Source organism: Podarcis melisellensis (genome assembly GCF_964234715.1).
Source record: "Podarcis melisellensis genome assembly, chromosome: 2".
NCBI lineage: Eukaryota > Metazoa > Chordata > Lepidosauria > Squamata > Lacertidae > Podarcis > Podarcis melisellensis.
This window is the reverse complement of record NC_138529.1, coordinates 120,600,410-120,617,678: the sequence shown is the minus strand read 5'-3', so window position 1 is coordinate 120,617,678 and position 17,269 is coordinate 120,600,410. Positions and strand designations below refer to the sequence as shown.

Genomic DNA, 17,269 nt, shown 5'->3' with positions numbered 1-17,269 from the left:
AGTTTGGTCAAACTCATGCTGGTAGCTTCTTTTCAGTACCCTGGGGATAATCACTCAGCTGCTCATCATCCAATCCCACTTCTGGAATAACAGAAAGGGTGGTGGGTTTTACATTCAGATCTCCAGGGATCAAATTGCCAGGATCTATCTGATTAGTTAAACCTTCGTTTTGGAGCTTCTCTGAAGGCACAACATGAACATGTTTGGAATCATCAAGGTTTCCTGCTAAGGAGGAAGTAGAGAAAGATGCTGGAGGACTGTTAAAACTTTCAGAGTCCTCTCCCACTTTAGACACGGGAGGATTATCAATATCAAAAAGCTGAAAAGCAGAAGGATCCAATTCAAGAACAGAAGTTGCAGGAACAGGCAGGGGAGACTTAGCAGAGTTTGAAGAATCTTCTATCTGGGATTCTTGTTCCCTTTTAGGAGCAATTGGTTTATTTTCATTCCCAGAAGCAGAAGAAGTAGCTATAAAGCATTCAGTATCTTGCTTGGATTTCTGTCCCCATTTTGTAGTGAACGGATTGTTGTCACTAGCAAACCTATCAGTGTCCCGAGGTTGCTCTTCTGGATCAAATTTAGAGATAAAAGGGTTGTTTTTATTAGAGTGGTAGGAAGGAGAGAAAAGGGAAGCAGAAGGAGGTGCAGAAATAGCAGAAGTGGCTTTGGTTTCATTCTCTGAAGACACACCCAGTCTGTAAAAAGGGACAAAATAAAACCTGCATGTCAGTTGCAGTAGCAATGTAAGACAGGCAGAAACATTTTGAAGACAAGTTTAACAAGGCTGCTGCATGTTACGTGACTAGGAAAGGTGTAGGGTTTTAGCAAATGTTACGAAAATTACAGGGGGGAGCACATCTTTAAAGTTAAATATTCCAAATATTATGCCTGAATGTATCCTTTCAACTTGACAGCTCAGGGAAGTTACCCAGCTTTAAAAATAATATAAAATCATCTCCTTTCCCAGTTTCCTCCATTCCAAAGCTATTTTCCCCTTGAAAAGGGACTCCAGGAAGTTCCCAGAGGTGACAATTGCTGGGCTCATTGTTAGCCAATGGAAGCCAAATCTCATCACCTGACTCGCCTCAGGCTCCAGACATGCAAAGGAACTTCTATTGTACTTTTGGGTGGTGGGTACTTAAGACATGTTTGTCTATGCTAATCTTATACCTGAGTCTTGCCCCGCCATGTCTGCTTATGCTAATCTTGTACCAAGGACTTGTCTGGACATGTTTGCCAAGGTTAACCCCTCCCCTTTGGTGACATGTCAGTGATGTAGCAATGATGCTGTACAAACTGTATTCTGGGATATGGTGGGAAAGTTTTAAAAGTCTTTGTCACCCCATCCTCGGGGTTCAAATTTGCTCTTTGAACCTATTGCGCAATAAACTTTGGTCTACAGCTATTTGCTCTGGTTGGCTGGACTCCTTCCTTTATTCCGCAGGGACCCGCGGGCTCTGCCCGACCAGCTGGGGGACTGAGCAGCCTCACACCTAGATTTTTCCATAACAGCAAACCACCCCCTTCATATTATAATTTACCTTTTAACTGCAGGAAATGCTTATAAAAGAAAACAACACGTTGCCTGAATGAAAGTATTTTGTACATTTTAAAAAGTCTATCAGTAACATCTCTTTTCAACAGAACACCTTTTTAATCCCAATTACATTATAGTATTATCATAGTATTAGTAGCACAGTGAAATATACAAAGCACCAAGCATATGGGAGTTGGGCAGGAAAAAGAGTAGTGCCTCTATGACACACAGCTTCCATGCAAAAGCAACATTTTATCCAAAAGTTGCATTCCACCAAGCCATAAAAATCGCATTTTAGATTGCAAACGTTTTTGGCCCCCCACAGCCAGAAATATTCCTGCTCCAGTTTGTCTATCTCCTCCTTACTGGAACTGGACAAAGTACTGAACCCAGCTAATCCTACACTGACCACAACACTCTGGCGCATTTCCTCCCTCTCCTTCGAAGTTAAAGCATAGCCTTATCCGCATTCCTCCAGAAGTCCTGCCTCCAGAAGTCCTCCCTAAATAAAGAAGGAGCGAAAATCAGGTGCAACGGGTCATATTTAGGAGGCCTCTCTAGGCAGCGCCTGGCACCAGCCCCCTCTCCCTCCCTCCGCGCATGTAGACTGCCCCTGGCAGCGGGAGCTCTGCCAGAGGCCCCCGCTCGCTCGCCCTCCCCTCACCGTGTGCATGTAGGGACAAAAATTAACTAAGCAGCTCCATTAATCAGAGCGACTGACTCACCACCTATCTTGTGACACGGGTCTGATGTTCAGGAACCACCATACCATGTTCTATGAAGAGATGCTTGCAAAACCACAACCTTTTCTTCTGGATCTAGGTTTAAAGCATGCATGTCTGAAACAACCTACAATTAGATTTTCACACTTCTCTTCCACTCTCCCATGCCTAACTATGAGGACCATAAATAGACCAGGCAAACATTAATTCAAGTCAAACGCCAACTCAAAGAGGTATTTGTTGCTCAGGCTGGCTGACTGCCTCCACCCAAACCTTCAAGAGTGGATACTACTTCTCACCCAGAGATACGCCAGTCTTTACACCAAAAGTTGTCCTAAACAGCATGCAAATCATTGCAATGTGGCCACTTCCTATACCTCTTGTCAGAGTTGAAGGAAAATAATCAGACAACCTCGTCAACTGGTTACTACCTCACCAGTAACCAAAGTTATCCAGGCCCCCCCAAACCTGTCTTTAATTATTACCACAGTAGGGGGGAAGGAGCCATGCCTGAAGGATGCGGGAGATTCTTAGTGGGACAGGAGAGCTTGGGGGCGGGGGGCAGGAATTACATCTGGCAACCAATGAATCCCTTTGCTTCAGACAGTACATAGGTAGACAAGTCTAAAAAGCCCAGGACACAAATTTTCACAATCCTCTAGTGGTTATGATGGCTCATTTACCAGAAGTAATGTATTTAGCATTAACTTTGGAAGTGTATACTGTAACTAAGCCTCCTAGAGCAAAATATGTATCAGAAGGCTATTGCTTGCAAGCCTGTCTGAATCATTTGCGGCTTCGAGGTCACAGGCATGCTTGAGCCTTGCTAAACATCTCCTTTTCTTCTGGAGTCCGGATATACTGCTGTATCTGTCTAAAATGGGCTCATCCCCAGTGATAGCAGAATCTTCAAGGCTTAGCTCAGGAATTCGTAGCCTCTTTGCCGGGTTCAAGACGCAGGGTGGGAGCAAAGGTTTCCGCTTGCTGAACTTCTGCTTCTCTCCTGAAAGGGAGGCCTCTTCTACTGTTGCAGCGCTCTCATCGATTAGCTGCAGTGGCGTAGCTGCTGAGTTTTCTAGGTCACGGTCTTCCGTAGTATCCACGATGCAGAAGGCAGCCTGTAGAAGCACACGGCGGTGCCGTAGCAGGTCACTGATGTACTTTGCCACGCTCCGACAGTCCACTTTCAGGACTCGGAAGCTGTACGCCGGCTCCTTCGGCCAATAAAGCGAGACGAGCGCCGCAACCCCAGAGTCGGTCACGACTGGACCTAATGGCCAGGGGTCCCTTTACCTTTACATTATTATTATTATTATTACTACTACTACTATTATTATTAATTGAGTTTATATACCAGGCCTTTCAGGGCAGTTCAAAGAATAGTATCAATCTAACCAGTTGGAAATACCCACAGAATAGTTGATTTTTTTATCATTTACTAAGTATTAAAGTATATCAAATTCTATTCGAAAACCACCGTCACTGCCGGGATGTTAGAAGACATAATAGGACAAACAGTATGGAGAAGAGAGAAAAACAAATTCTTTTTATTTCCCTCAGAATCAAGGTGTCTCCTAGCTTGAAGGCCTACCATACTCTCACATTTGAAAAGTATCATCATAAAAATCAGTCTGAGGATTCTACAATACAGCGTTACATTTCTGAAAAGAGCTACAAAGACTACCAGAGATTTTGGGGGGCTCTGTCTTCAGTTCTGATATACAGAATGCAGCTTTGATTAGGAGGGGAAGGAAACGCTCTCAAAGTACTCAGCTCAAATTACATAGGGCCTGATCCTGTCTTGTCATTGGAAACTGCTGTATTTAAAGACTATTGGTAGGGGTGGGGTGTCACAGTTTGTCCAAAATTGGAGGGAGCCAGGATGTGGGGCTTGCGGTTTTTCCTCTCGCATTTGAAGCATCACCAGCATTTCCATTAGAGTTTGGTGCTAAGAAAACACCTAGCACCACGAACACTTTTCTGGTGGCCTGGCAAGACTTGCCCCACAGCCATTCGCTAAACAAGTGCCTCATAATCGTTCTCTTGCTTTATTATATAAAGCGCAAGATATAATGCATAAGGACCTCTACCTTCAGGACATCCCCTAATGAAAATAAATTTATTGGTATGCCTCTGTGTCTCCCATTTCTATAAACAGAGTTTATTGTATTTAATCGTGACTATGTAAAAGCTTTCCAAAGTTGTGCAAAAGTCAATTCATTAAAATAAGGTGTATGTTCATAGGCCTCTCTAAATTTAAAATATAATGGGGCGCATGTAGATGTGTACATAGAGAATAGCTCGTTTTTAGTTGCCACTGCCCTTATGGTTCGTTTAAAGATATTTTTCTGGGAATATAAGGGACAAACTGTTGGGATACTGCCAGGGAGATATGGCCCATCATGGCCCCCACGCCGCCTCCGGATGATCCATCGATCTCCCGTAGATACAGTATCAGCAATTAGCGACACGAGCTCCAGAAAATAGCTTGTGACATTCCAGAGCTGATGCACGCTCTATCAGCAGAATTTGCACAGCGAAAGATGCACGCAGGAGAGTATTATTTAGAAGTTTATTCAGCTTTGGTCAGAACAAAGAAAAAACATGACTGCCTGCTTCGGTCTGCTCAGGCACAGAGAGAAACAAAAGCATAGACACAACAGAATCATCCTGTGAACAGGAAATACGCAGACTCTGTGACTCACAAAGCCTGCTGCCTTTTAAGGTGGAACGGAAATATCCTAACACAAACTCTAATGTTCATCTTTCACCTTATGAAATAAGCATCATGTGGCAGCAAGTTGTGGGGTGGGACAGTTTATTTGGTTTGCAAAGAGGCCTATGAATTCAAAAGTGGTGGTAACGCCTATCCAAAAAGAATAGCTTGGTCCCAGCTCATCAGACGGCCGTTCTCAAATAAAGGGTCACTTTTCAGGGTCACTGTCCCCCTCCCTGAACTTTGTCAGAAGATGCATTGGCATCAGTGAGATCCTGCAAACATGTTTTCCTTCTGCACCTGTTCCTCCAGCCCCACCAAGATAGTCCTTGACAGGGCAGAGGTGATGCTTCCCCTCACAATTATCAGAATCACAGTGATTTATTCCTCTTTTCCCTGCAAATACCCAAAGGATCAACCAGCCAAACATCACCTTTGAGACCAATAACAGAGACCTCAGAGTGGAGAGCAGCATGAGGCAACTTCAAGCAACAAGTTTGTATTTAAGTCTCTCATGCGTCACTGGGGGCTTTTGTGGCAGGCAGGGACTCTGCCAATGTGGAGGTCCCATATCGCCCCTCTATTTTGAAATGTCACTGGGGTCTTGCTGGAGACTTTGGGCTTCTTCTCATTAGCTCCTTATGAAGTTAAGAGCAGTGACAATAGCGGCCACGACAGCCGTCAGACCCAGAGTGATGCTCTTTCTGCTGTTGCTGTTCCTTCAGCTGCTACCCAGTGCTGCCTCTGGGATGCTGAAGGCAGAATGCCCGTTGAACCTGAGGAGGGACTATCCAGATGCGCTGAACTATTACAAGCCAGGAGACCACATCATAAGTGGGCTCATATCTACAGTGCAATCTATGCTGTCAACGTACAATTTTAGCATGCCACCACAAAATGTGGTTATACGGTAAGCACTTGAAAAGCAATCAGAATAAGGCTGTTAAACTCAGCTATGATTTTGTCCAATGCCCCATCATTCCAGAAACATTTCCTTAACATGTTTGAATATTGTGTACTCCCTCTTTACAGTGCTCAGGTGCCCAAATGTATTGGCCATCTGTCATGGATGCTTTAGTTTCGATTTCTCCACTTTAGGGGGATGGAGTCCTTTCCATCTCTACAATTTGATGATTTTTGTCTGTCTCTGCTTTGGTGGCAAGCAGCTGTTTGCCTTGTAACAAACAGTTATGGCAGATTCTGTGATGGCGATTTGCTTCATGCTTAGATCTGTGCGAAAGCTGTGGTGTCATTCTTTGAGTAAAATCCAGAGGCTGAAGATTAAGATATGATTTCAGTGAATGGAGAAGGACATGAGAATAATACATTGTTTTATGGTAGGACTGATGTCTCCTACTGGTATCTCCTATCCCTGCAGATTGCTGTTCATGAGTTAAATCAGGATCCTGGGATTTTGCCCAATGTCACCCTGGGCTACGACCTTTTTGAGAACTATTTCAATTCAAGAATGACTTACGACGCGATGATAGATCTGCTCTCTCCTGGCAGGGCAAATGTTCCAAACTACAATTGCGGAAGACAGAGCAAGCCCCTGGTTTTCATTGAAGGGCTTGATTCGGACACCTCTGCCCAAATTTCAAGTTCACTGGGAATTTACAAAATCCCCCAGGTATGAAAACAAAAGCATAGGCAGCCTGCAGGAAACCACTGCTTTGTTGGAGAAAATGCCAGGAATCGTTCAGAGAAGTAAGGGCTGCCCTTTCCACCAGAGGAATCACACAGACCCTTGTTCCAGTTAATAGTGCTTAGAGAAGCTCTCCCACCCTTTGTGAAGGGTTTGTCCAGCTGTGAGAAGAAAAGCCCCACAAGGAGAGTTCACCAGAGCACCCTTGTAAGAAGGGAAACAATCCTAGTGGTGCAGCAGTAACATTGCTAGCACATTTGCGAAGCTAAGCAGGGCCCGGTATGGTTTCAAATTGGATGGGAGACCATGGGTTGAGATTTCTGCACTGCATGGGTGTTGGACTAGATGACCCTCGGAGTCCCTTACAATTCTATGTTTCTATAAACAGAACACTCATGAGAACCACACTGCTTAGTAGCTTAGTGGAGAAGTACAAGGGGAAATTGATAGGCATGATAAAAATGCAACCTTTTAGGGGTCTGTCTGGCACCAATAATTTTGGAGCAGATTTTCCAAGAAGAGTTCTTCAGATCCATTAAGGTTATATCTTTACTGCCTTCTTCCAGCTACATCTTTTCCTCTTTCTCCTTTCCTTTTTCCTTCTCTTCTTGATTTGGCAGAAGTAGAGGGATGGCACATTTGCACTTTCCCCTTGCAAAATCACCTATCAGTATTGCGATCCCTGCTTCAGAGCTGCTCCAAATACCCAGAAAAGTGTGGCGCTTTCTCACATTGCCAATGGAGCCCTTTTCCATCATGAGCACCAATTGCTCTGTGAGATATCATCACAGTTCAAAATGGCATATATAAATGTAATGCACCAGGTAGCTTCTCCGCAGTGCTCAGGTGAGAAGCAGAAAGTGAAATGAGTCCACGTGGTGGGACCTTATCCTGAAGGCTGATAAATATAGGGCAGGAAAAGAAATCTATAGAACTGACCTAGTACAGAAGATGTGAAATATCTATTAAACAGCTGCTTAGGAGCACCCGATGCACACAGAGAAATGTGCAGGACATGACTCTTCCTGAACAGAATTCCCAGTTAATTGATAATATCAGTGCTTGGCCTGAAAGCAAAAGAAACTCTTCAATCTCTCCTTTCCTTACTAGGTAAGTTACATTTCCGTTAATCATGCTCTTGGCAAAGCACAGTTCCCTTTCATCTACCGGGTGATCCCAAATGAAGAACCCCCAAGCCAAGGGGTTGTTCGTCTACTTCTGCATTTCAGATGGACATGGATCGGGCTCATTGCTCCTGACACAGACAATGGAGAAAGGTTTCTGAGCACCTTGACCCCCGTTCTCATGAGGAGCAGTGTCTGTGTTGCCTTCTCACAAAAAATGTCACGAGAGGATTTCATTGTGCCCGATTTGCTTGACAAGATCCTGCACAAGATTTTGTTTTCCATGGACAGGAGAATCAATGTATTTCTGTACTATGGGGAGTCTCTGTCTTTGGTAGATGTATTAACAACAATTCACGTGGTGGGTTCAACCCTGACTCCAATTACAGGGAAAATTTGGATCACAATAGCTTTGTCGTACTTCAACTCCAACCTATCTCCCACAATGCTTATGAACAAGCACATCTATGGTTATTTATCATTATTTATCCAGACCCAAAAAACATTGAAGCATGATGATAACCTGCCAGTTATATATCATGGTAATCTCGATATGAATACAATCTGGGAAAATGGATATCATTGCTTATATTCAAAGCATGTGTTATCTGTGAAAGGCCAGAACCGATGCATTGCGAAGGAGAACCTGAAGAGCTACCCTCAAGATGTCCTGGAAAGAAGCCTTTTTCAAGACACTTACAGCATTTACAACACTGTTCGATCTCTGGCACGTGCCTTAAATGCTGCAGACTCATCCAGAGCCAAGTGGATGGTGGGCAGAAAGAGATTGGAAGGTGAAAGAATCCAGTCATCACAGGTATTCCTTTTTATTCCAGTGAAGTGGCGGTATACGGTTCCACTTGAACTGACAATCAGTTCCACTCTGCAATTGTTATTTTACTTATATAACAGGTCCAATCCTTGGGGTCTCCAAGAACAACGTTGTTGTTCAACATCTTTATAATAATAAATAATTTTTTATTTATACCCTGCCCTTCCCAGTTCAGAAAACCGGGCCCAGGGCAGCTAACAACAGATTTAAAACACAATTGATGCAACAAAAAACAGCTTAAAATACAGTATAAAACATGAATAACAATAAATTCCGAATTCAAAAATCAATTTAGGGGGGAAATCCATCTAATAATCATTAGATGATCACCAGGGCTGGCTGGCTAAATTAGTCCTATTTGGGCCAGCAGAGAGACCAGGGGAGAATTAGCTGTGGGATCCCAGAGCGGGTAATCTTCATAGAAAGGGGAGGGGGAGGGAAGGAAGGGGAATAAAAGATCAGGCTAAGTTCAAATTGAACTTTAGAAACGACTTGCATGAAGGAATTGAGGGGGTGCTCATCAAATTTGCTGGTGATACCAAACTTGGAGGGGTAGCTAATGCCACAGAAGTCAGAATCAGAAATCAAAACGAACTTAACAGACTGGAGAACTGGGCCCAAGCTAACAAAATGAATTTCAATAGGGACAAATGTAAGGTTCTGCACTTAGGCAGGAAGAACCAGATGAACAAATATAAAATTGGGGACACGGGGCTTACTAGCAGTAGAGGAATGCTTGAAGAAACTGGGTATGTTTAGCCTGGAAAAGAGGAGACTGAGAGGAGATATGAGAGCCATCTTCAAATATCTTAGAAGAAGGAACAAGCTCGTTTTCTCCTGTTCTGGAGGGTTGGACTCAAACCAATGTCTACAAGTTTTAAGAAAAGAGATTCCTTATGTATAAGGCAGCTTACTATCTTGGAGCCAGTCTCTCAGGTGCTTTCAGAATTAGAGGAGAACTGAGGCAAGATTTTACCTATTCTGAGGTCATATTGACTCCTCTGACTCCTCCTCGGCTGCAACATGTGAGCTTCTACTGGTCCCTATTTATCATAGAAACATAGCATCATAGAATTGTAGTGCTAGAAGGGACCCCTGGGAGTCATCTTCCTACATTCCTCAAGTAAATTGGGGCCACTTAAAAAAACCAAAACTTGTGTGGCCACTATGGTGCTGATAACACCAAGGTTGCATGTTCAATCCCTGTAAGGAACAGCTGCACATACCTGTAATTCAGAGGGCTGGTTCCAGATGATCTTCAGGGTCTCTTCCAGCTCTATGATTCTATGACCCTAAGCCATGTGTAATAATAATAATAATAATAATAATAATAATAATAATAATAATAATATACTGGACCGAGGCCATTTCGGGTTTTAAAAGTCAGCACCAATAGCCATGAATCTTGGGGCATGACTCTATTTTAATCCTTTTTCTATCTACCCTCTGAAGGAGAGTCTCCACTTCCATCGTTCTGCCCGGACACTGAGGTCCAGCGCCGAGGGCCTTCTGGCGGTTCCCCGCTGCAAGAAGCCAAGTAACAGGGAACCAGGCAGAGGGCCTTCTCGGTAGTGGCACCTGCCCTGTGGAGCGCCCTCCCACCAGTTGTCAAAGAGAAAAATAACTACCAAACATTTAGAAGACATCTGAAGGCAGCCCTGTTTAGGGAAGCTTTTAATGTTTAATAGGTTGTTGTATTTTAGTGTTTTGTTCGAAGCCGCCCAGAATGTCTGGGGAAACCCAGCCAGATGGGCGGGGTATGAATGAATGAATGAATGAATGAATGAATAAATAAATAAATAAATAAATATTATTACCCTACCTCTTTTTCTTTCTCTCTCTCTCTCTCTCTCTCTCTCCCGCCTTTTTGTCTGGATCTGTGTTTTTAGCTACATTAACATTTTAGTTTGGATCAAGTGGTATTTGATAATAATCTTTGTATCTCCCTTTAAAATTATAATAAAGTTTATTCAAACAAAAAAGAAAGAAAAGAACCAACTTCAATAAATGCCAGGAGTTTTCTCTTTTTTTAATAAGTTTTTTATTGAAATTTCCACCAAATTTTTTAACAACAAACAAAACATTAACAAACGAAACATAATAAAAAGAAAAACAAGAAAAGAGAAAAACACATATAATTTCGACTCTTAATTTAATGTACCTTACTCTCCTGACTTCCTCGTACCTCCCCTTTCTGTATCCTTATGTCTAATAAATTTATCAACAAATCCTTCCCTTACTTTTAACTTAATTTAAATAACACTCATTCTCTTTTAACTTAATCATTACCGCTATTAACCTCAAATTTTCTCCTCCAGCGTCCATCTAACATTCCTTAACTTTAGAATATTTCTTTAAGTAGTCCTTGAATTTTTTCCAATCTTCTTCCGCCGCTTCTCTTCCCTGGTCTCGGATTCTGCTCGTCATCTCTGCCAAACTCATATAGTCAATCACCTTCATCTGCCATTCTTCCACGGTGGGTAAATTTTCTCTGTCCTTCTAGCTTCACCCTTTCCTGAGAAACGTCAGATTTTATAATGCTTCTGTGGATGGAGTTTATTTGGATGAGAATGGGCAACTGGCAGCTGACTTTGATATTGTGAACTTTGTGATTCTTCCCAATAACTCCCTTCATGAAGGGAAAGTTGGGCGTGTGGAGAAACGGGGATCCCAAGGCGTGCAAGTCACCATCGACCAGGATGCCATTGTGTGGCCTCCTTGGTTTAACAAGGTGGGTTGAGCCATTCAATTAATGTTATTCTTTTGATCATCTGTTAAGTTCTAACAATACGTCTGGTATTGTTGATTAGACCTCAAAAAGAGAGAGCTATCATTGCTTTGAAAATACTCAGGAAAGGTTCTTCCATATTCACTCATTCTCTAAAAAGCATGGCAATTCCACATCAGAGCTCCTCTGTTTTGAGCTACATGTTAAATCATGGGCAGGCAACCATTTTTTCTCCGAAGGGTCACATTCCCTCAGAGGGAAATGAAGGGCAAATCTCTCAGGGAGCTGCAGGCAGGGCTGAGGGTGGAATCGATATTGAAGGTGGGCAGAGCAAAACACGAAAGAATTCTGGATCAACAAATCTGGAATAAAATTTGCCTGGCTTCATTTTTTTTTACCATGGTTACATCAGAGTAGATTTCCCTATGCAGCTCTGTTCAGAAGTAAGCCCACTGGTTTTGATGGCAGCCCTGCACAGTGGTACCTCTGGTTACAAACTTAATTCGTTCCGGAGGTCTGCTCTTAACCTGAAACTGTTCTTAACTAGAGGCGTGCTTTCGCTAATGGGGCCTCTAGCTGCAGCTGCGCCGCCGGCACACGATTTCCGTTCTCATCCTGGAGCAAAGTTCTCAACTCGAGGTAACTCTTCCGGGTTTGGCAGAGTTTGTAACCTGAAGCATTTGTAACCTGATGTGGTTGTAAGTAGAGGTTCTACTGTATAGGGAAGTTTTTAATGTTTAGTGTTTTATTATCATAGAATAGAATCATAGAGTTGGAATGGGCCATCGAGTCCAACCCCCTGCCAAGCAGGAAACACCATCAGAGCACTCCTGACATATGGTTGTCAAGCCTCTGCTTAAAGACCTCCAAAGAAGGAGACTCCACCACACTCCTTGGCAGCAAATTCCACGGTTGAACAGCTCTTACTGTCAGGAAGTTCTTCCTAATGTTTAGGTGGAATCTTCTTTCTTGTAGTTTGGATCCATTGCTCCGTGTCCGCTTCTCTGGAGCAGCAGAAAACAACCTTTCTCCCTCCTCTATATGACATCCTTTTATATATTTGAACATGGCTATCATATCACCCCTTAACCTCCTCTTCTCCAGGCTAAACATGCCCGGCTCCCTTAGTCGTTCCTCATAAGGCATCGCTATCATGTTTTTACATATGCTGGAAGCTGCCTAGAGTGGCTGGGGCAACCCAGTTAGATGGGCAAGGTACAAATAATAAATTATTCTTATTATTAAATAAGTATACAATAGACCAATAAAGGTAATGCTCGTGAAGGAACCTGATCGTAAGTTCTTTGACAGTTAATCTGCTTCAGTTTAGAACACAGGCTGGGTTTCTTTCCTGGAGAGAAACAGGGTCTCGCGGATACCCCTTTGAAGGTCACCCTCTAGCTTTGCAAAAGTGAATGGATTTTTCAGATATCTTCTAATACCTTAAGTTTTACTTAAGGTTCCTAACAGACTTGAAGGAAGTAACAAATACAGAGATGAGGCTGGGATCAAGTAAGATCTGCTCTCACAATGGATCCATGAGGTCAGGAAATTCAGAATACCATGGAGCAGGTTAGGTTGAGAACAGCAAACTGAATGAACCAGTTTGCAGAGAAGTCATTAAACTGCATTTTTATACATATAATTAGCCAAAATCAAGGTCTAAACTGCTTATGATACCACAGTCCTGATGAAAATACCTCACATAATCCCCTTACTTTCCCTTCCTATTACTTCCGGTGACTTTGCATAGATAGAAATAGCCCTCACTATTGATCCTTTGTCTATGAGTAGATGGTGCCTCATTCCAGATGTAGCAAGAACTGTCAGCCTGGTTTTGTCAAGGTGATCCGGGAAGGAGAGCAGCTTTGCTGCTATGATTGCGCTCCCTGCAAGGAAGGGACAATCTCTACCCAAGAAGGTAAGTTTCTCCAGAGGAAAGGGCAGCCTTTAAGGAATGGGTAAATTATATTTAAATATTTTTGGATGAATTAGACCTTTCTGGAGTTCAAAGAAATGGCCTTATGGGTGGACTGGTGGGTGTTTAAGGATCCAGAAATCCCAGCCCCCATAATGTCATTTCTTTGTATCATCTCCATTACCACTACCCCAAGTGTTTTACATGTGACTGCTTGCCATTTTGATGTATCCACTAACCCTTTGCAATTCAATTAACACATTAATCTGCCTTAATACTGGAACAGGCTATTAGTCTGTTTTTCAAATGTAGTTCAAATTTTCACAACAAAACATGTCTTTTGTGGAACGTAACAGAGTAATTGCGCACATATGATGCTGAAGTCATTCTTCTTCTTTTCAGATGCAAAACATTGCACCAAATGTCCAGAAGACCAGCATCCAAACAAGAATCAAGATAAATGTATTCCTAAAATTATCAACTTCCTGGCCTATGAAAAACCCTTGGGAATCATCCTGACTTCCTCTGCCCTATTCTTGTGCTTAACCACCATCTTTGTGTTAGGAGTTTTCATTAAATACAAGGAAACTCCCATAGTCAAAGCCAACAACCGGGACCTCTCCTACATCCTCCTTGTCTCTCTCCTTCTCTCCTATTTAACCTCCTTCCTCTTCATCGGCAGGCCAAGGAAAGAGACCTGCCTCTTTCAACAAATGGCCTTCAGCATCATCTTCTCTGTTGCCATCTCTTCAGTCTTGGCAAAAACCATCACTGTGGTGCTGGCCTTCCTGGCCACAAAGCCGGGGAACAGGGTGAGGAAATGGCTGGGGAAGAGTTTGGCCAACTCTATCGTCATTTCCTGTTCCAGTGTCCAAGTTCTCATCAGCACTATCTGGCTGGGATTCTTTCCCCCATTCCCAGATTCCAACATGAACTCTCAGCCTGGAGAGATTATCCTGCAATGCAATGAAGGGTCTGTGGCCATGTTTTATACTGCCCTTGGCTACATGGGTTTCCTGGCTGCCATCTGCTTCACAGTGGCTTTCCTGGCCAGGAAACTTCCTGGGGCCTTCAATGAAGCCAAGCTGATCACCTTCAGCATGTTGGTCTTCTGCAATGTTTGGGTGTCCTTTGTGCCTACTTACCTGAGCACTAAGGGGAAATACATGGTAGCCGTGCAGGTCTTCTCTATGTTGGTCTCCAGTGCTGGGCTCCTGGGCTGCATCTTCATTCCTAAGTGCTACATTATTATACTCAGGCCTAACTTGAATAGAAAAGATAATCTGACAACAAAACTAAAGATGGCACCTGATTCTTATTAGATTTTTTCCCCATCTTACACACCTGTGTTCAGCAAAGAAGTAATAAAAAAAAGCTATTTCACTTGTGAGTGATTATTATGAGCTGCTATTTTAAATATTTTCTCTTCCCTTTACTAATGTCCCAAAGGCTATAGGTTATGGCCAATGAAGATGAGGCTATAGTGACCATGGAATGCCCACAGGTTCTATTGATTTAATATTTTGTAGGTATCAAATATGCAAAAAAACCCGTGCGGTATGTTGCAGATCTCTCGCTTGCCTAAGCAGACATTCATAGTTGGCCTCTGATAAAGAAGTAAAATGCAAAAATGCAATTCTTTCCAGAAATCAGGGTGTAAAATTGGTGTAAAAAGGGGTGGCCAACTCCCAAGAGACTGCAATCTATTTACAAAATTAAAAACTGACAGTGATCTACCCCTGTTTTGGTGGGTTCAGGTCAAAGTTGTTGACCTTTTTTTAGGGAGGAGGAAAGTAGCGTTTTTAAGGGTTTTGAGGGAGAAAGAGGAATGGCCACTCACCAACAAATCACCGGCAAAACTAAAAGCCTCACTGAGTAAACTCCGTTCTGCATATCCGTAGAGGGTGGGACGAGGGGGCGGGGGCGGATTCCATTTTAGCAACACTAAGGAAAGGGACCCAGCGATCGAACGCAATCTACCAAAAGCTCCCGGGGATCTACCAGTAGATCGCAATCGACCTGTTGGACATCCCTGTTGTTAAGGAAAGCAGTGTACTGTGTGATACAGGTTTATCACAAAGGGGGGAAAGCATCTCTGCTACATGGCCCCTATTGGAAAACCAATGGTATCTGTGAGAGACATGTTTTATGACTTTGCATGTCAACAGTTGTGGCATTCGTACGGAACCCCTGGTTGTCTCACGAACTATTGACCTGTACACCACTAATCCGCTGCCACCAACCAGGTCCTCCCCAGTAAATAATTTAATCTCAGTCAGGTTCTTAAGTTAACAAAGAAGAGTGTAGTTTATTGCAAACACAAATATTGGGCCATTATAAAGAGATTTAGTGGTTCTTAGTTGATCGGTGATGTGGTAGTGCTATATTGTATTATTTATGCAAATTGATTTTCTCTGGAGTTAAAGCTCTGACTGGGACAAACCTTCTTATGCTGAGCTCGTATTTTGCACAATTTGTATACGGTGTTTGTTTGATAATGTGTGGTTTGCTATGCCTAATAAAGGATTGACCTTTTAAAGCAAACACAAATACACTTTAACTGCATTCAAAACATTGTTACCCTTTACCTTCTTAGTCTTATTTTATCTTGTCTCTAACTCTTCTACCTCCCCTCACTAAAGAACCAACTGCACTAACTGTCTCTCTGTTTTCAACTGTCTGCCAACTGCTTTCCCAACTGCCTTTCCCAACCAACCAACCAACTAATTCAACCTTGGGCTAAGCCCTTTTATAAACACATAGGCTCTGCCTCTGGCTTTTCTATTGGTCTACCTATTAACCCTTTCTCTCCCCCTGTACAGACATTTCCAAAAGAACGGGAGAACGCCACAACAGTCTATTGGTATTTAGGTACCAAGTCATTGTTTTGTGTAAGCGTTTGCTAAGGCCCCCCAAAAAAAATTCAAGGAAGGGACCAGAACACCCCCCAAAATCCACAGTGGATGTGTGCACATGCCATGAGACATGCTCACCTTAATTGAGCAGCGCATGTGGCATTCGGGTGACAGGTCAGCAGGTTGGACGACAAATCAAATCAAAACTTTATTAGCAAAGCCAACAGGCCACAGCTATACAAGAGTTAAAAGTGAAAATAGGGATAAAAGGAAGAAAAGAACAAGCAAAAGGAGGTCCGTCAGATGAACAAGTCTGTCACTCAGATGGTGGCCCTCAATTTCGCAGCTCTCTCGATGTACCTCGCGACCTTCTCTGTTATCTGACTATCCGTATCAGATAATAGAAAATACAGTGTAATGTCTGGTGAACGGCCGGGGTTGGAGAGAATGAGTGGAGTAATAATCTCATTCCTTAGGTCTTTGTAAAGGGGGCAAGATAGAAGGACGTGGGACACTGTTTCCGTGTTACCATCTCCACATGGGCAAAGTCATTTTTCAAATGGAGTCTTTTGGTGACGACCTTCGAGTACAGCAGAGGGAAGAACATCCCATCTAGCCAATGTAAAGGCACGTCTGTATTTTGGGATGGTTAGTTTAAACAGATATGAAGCTGGAGAGTCAAAATGAGAAGGGGGAAAGTAGGTATACCATGGGCACAGTTTCTTTAAGATAGTCAGGTTGTTTTGTCGTTCAATGTCTTTCAGGCGCTGGCCTATTAGACTCTTTGCTTTAATGAGGCCCATTGATAGTAGGGACTGTGAATGCAGACCGCATGTAAGGAGTTTTTGATGCACAGTTTTGAACCACTTGCTTTTGTGAGGGTCTTGCATTACTAGAGGCAGTAGACCAGGTGGATTCAGATTAAGACGAAGCCAATAGTTGAATGTTCTCTGCCAGGTCTGAGTTTCTACAGATGGAAGGCAGGCCTCGAGTCGTAATGCTGCGTTTGGAACACAGGAGGGGACACCGAATATCTGCCTTAGAAATTTAGACTGAACAGTTTCAAGACTGGAGCAATGGTTCCCCGTCCAGATTTGTGCCCCGTACAGTAACTGCGCCAGAGGTTTTGCTTGAAAAACTTCAAGGGCTGCTGGGATGTATCTGCCCCCCTTCGTGTAAAAGAAGCGGGACA

The 17,269-nt window shown here is 43.1% G+C and overlaps 1 protein-coding gene across 4 annotated transcripts; it reads left to right on the top strand.

Moving 5' to 3' along the window:
- Positions 1-5,172: 5,172 nt before the first annotated feature.
- LOC309364512 (vomeronasal type-2 receptor 26-like) lies at positions 5,173-14,848 on the top strand. Of its 4 annotated transcripts, XM_081901972.1 has the most exons (6): positions 5,173-5,885; positions 6,354-6,605; positions 8,362-8,538; positions 11,080-11,307; positions 13,099-13,225; positions 13,625-14,848. In XM_081901972.1, exons 3-6 carry the CDS (start codon positions 8,485-8,487, stop codon positions 14,542-14,544), a joined length of 1,329 nt encoding a protein of 442 aa, XP_081758098.1. In that variant the 5' UTR covers positions 5,173-5,885; positions 6,354-6,605; positions 8,362-8,484; the 3' UTR covers positions 14,545-14,848. The 4 variants fall into 4 exon arrangements, with proteins under 4 accessions (XP_081758098.1, XP_081758099.1, XP_081758096.1 ...); XM_081901973.1 differs by lacking the exons at positions 5,173-5,885; positions 6,354-6,605 and adding an exon at positions 7,255-7,730; XM_081901970.1 differs by lacking the exons at positions 5,173-5,885; positions 6,354-6,605 and adding an exon at positions 7,255-7,730 and having other exon boundaries at positions 7,850-8,561.
- Positions 14,849-17,269: the final 2,421 nt, after the last annotated feature.

What these genes read in the sequence shown, in the direction of transcription:
- LOC309364512 (XM_081901970.1), top strand. Translation starts at nt 7,636, where the DNA reads ATGACTCTTCCTGAACAGAATTCCCAGTTAATTGATAATATCAGTGCT. An exon ending in GGCCTCCTTGGTTTAACAAG is followed by an intron (nt 11,308 to 13,098) that starts GTGGGTTGAGCC and finishes GTCTATGAGTAG; the next exon opens with ATGGTGCCTCATTCCAGATG. An exon ending in GACAATCTCTACCCAAGAAG is followed by an intron (nt 13,226 to 13,624) that starts GTAAGTTTCTCC and finishes TCTTCTTTTCAG; the next exon opens with ATGCAAAACATTGCACCAAA.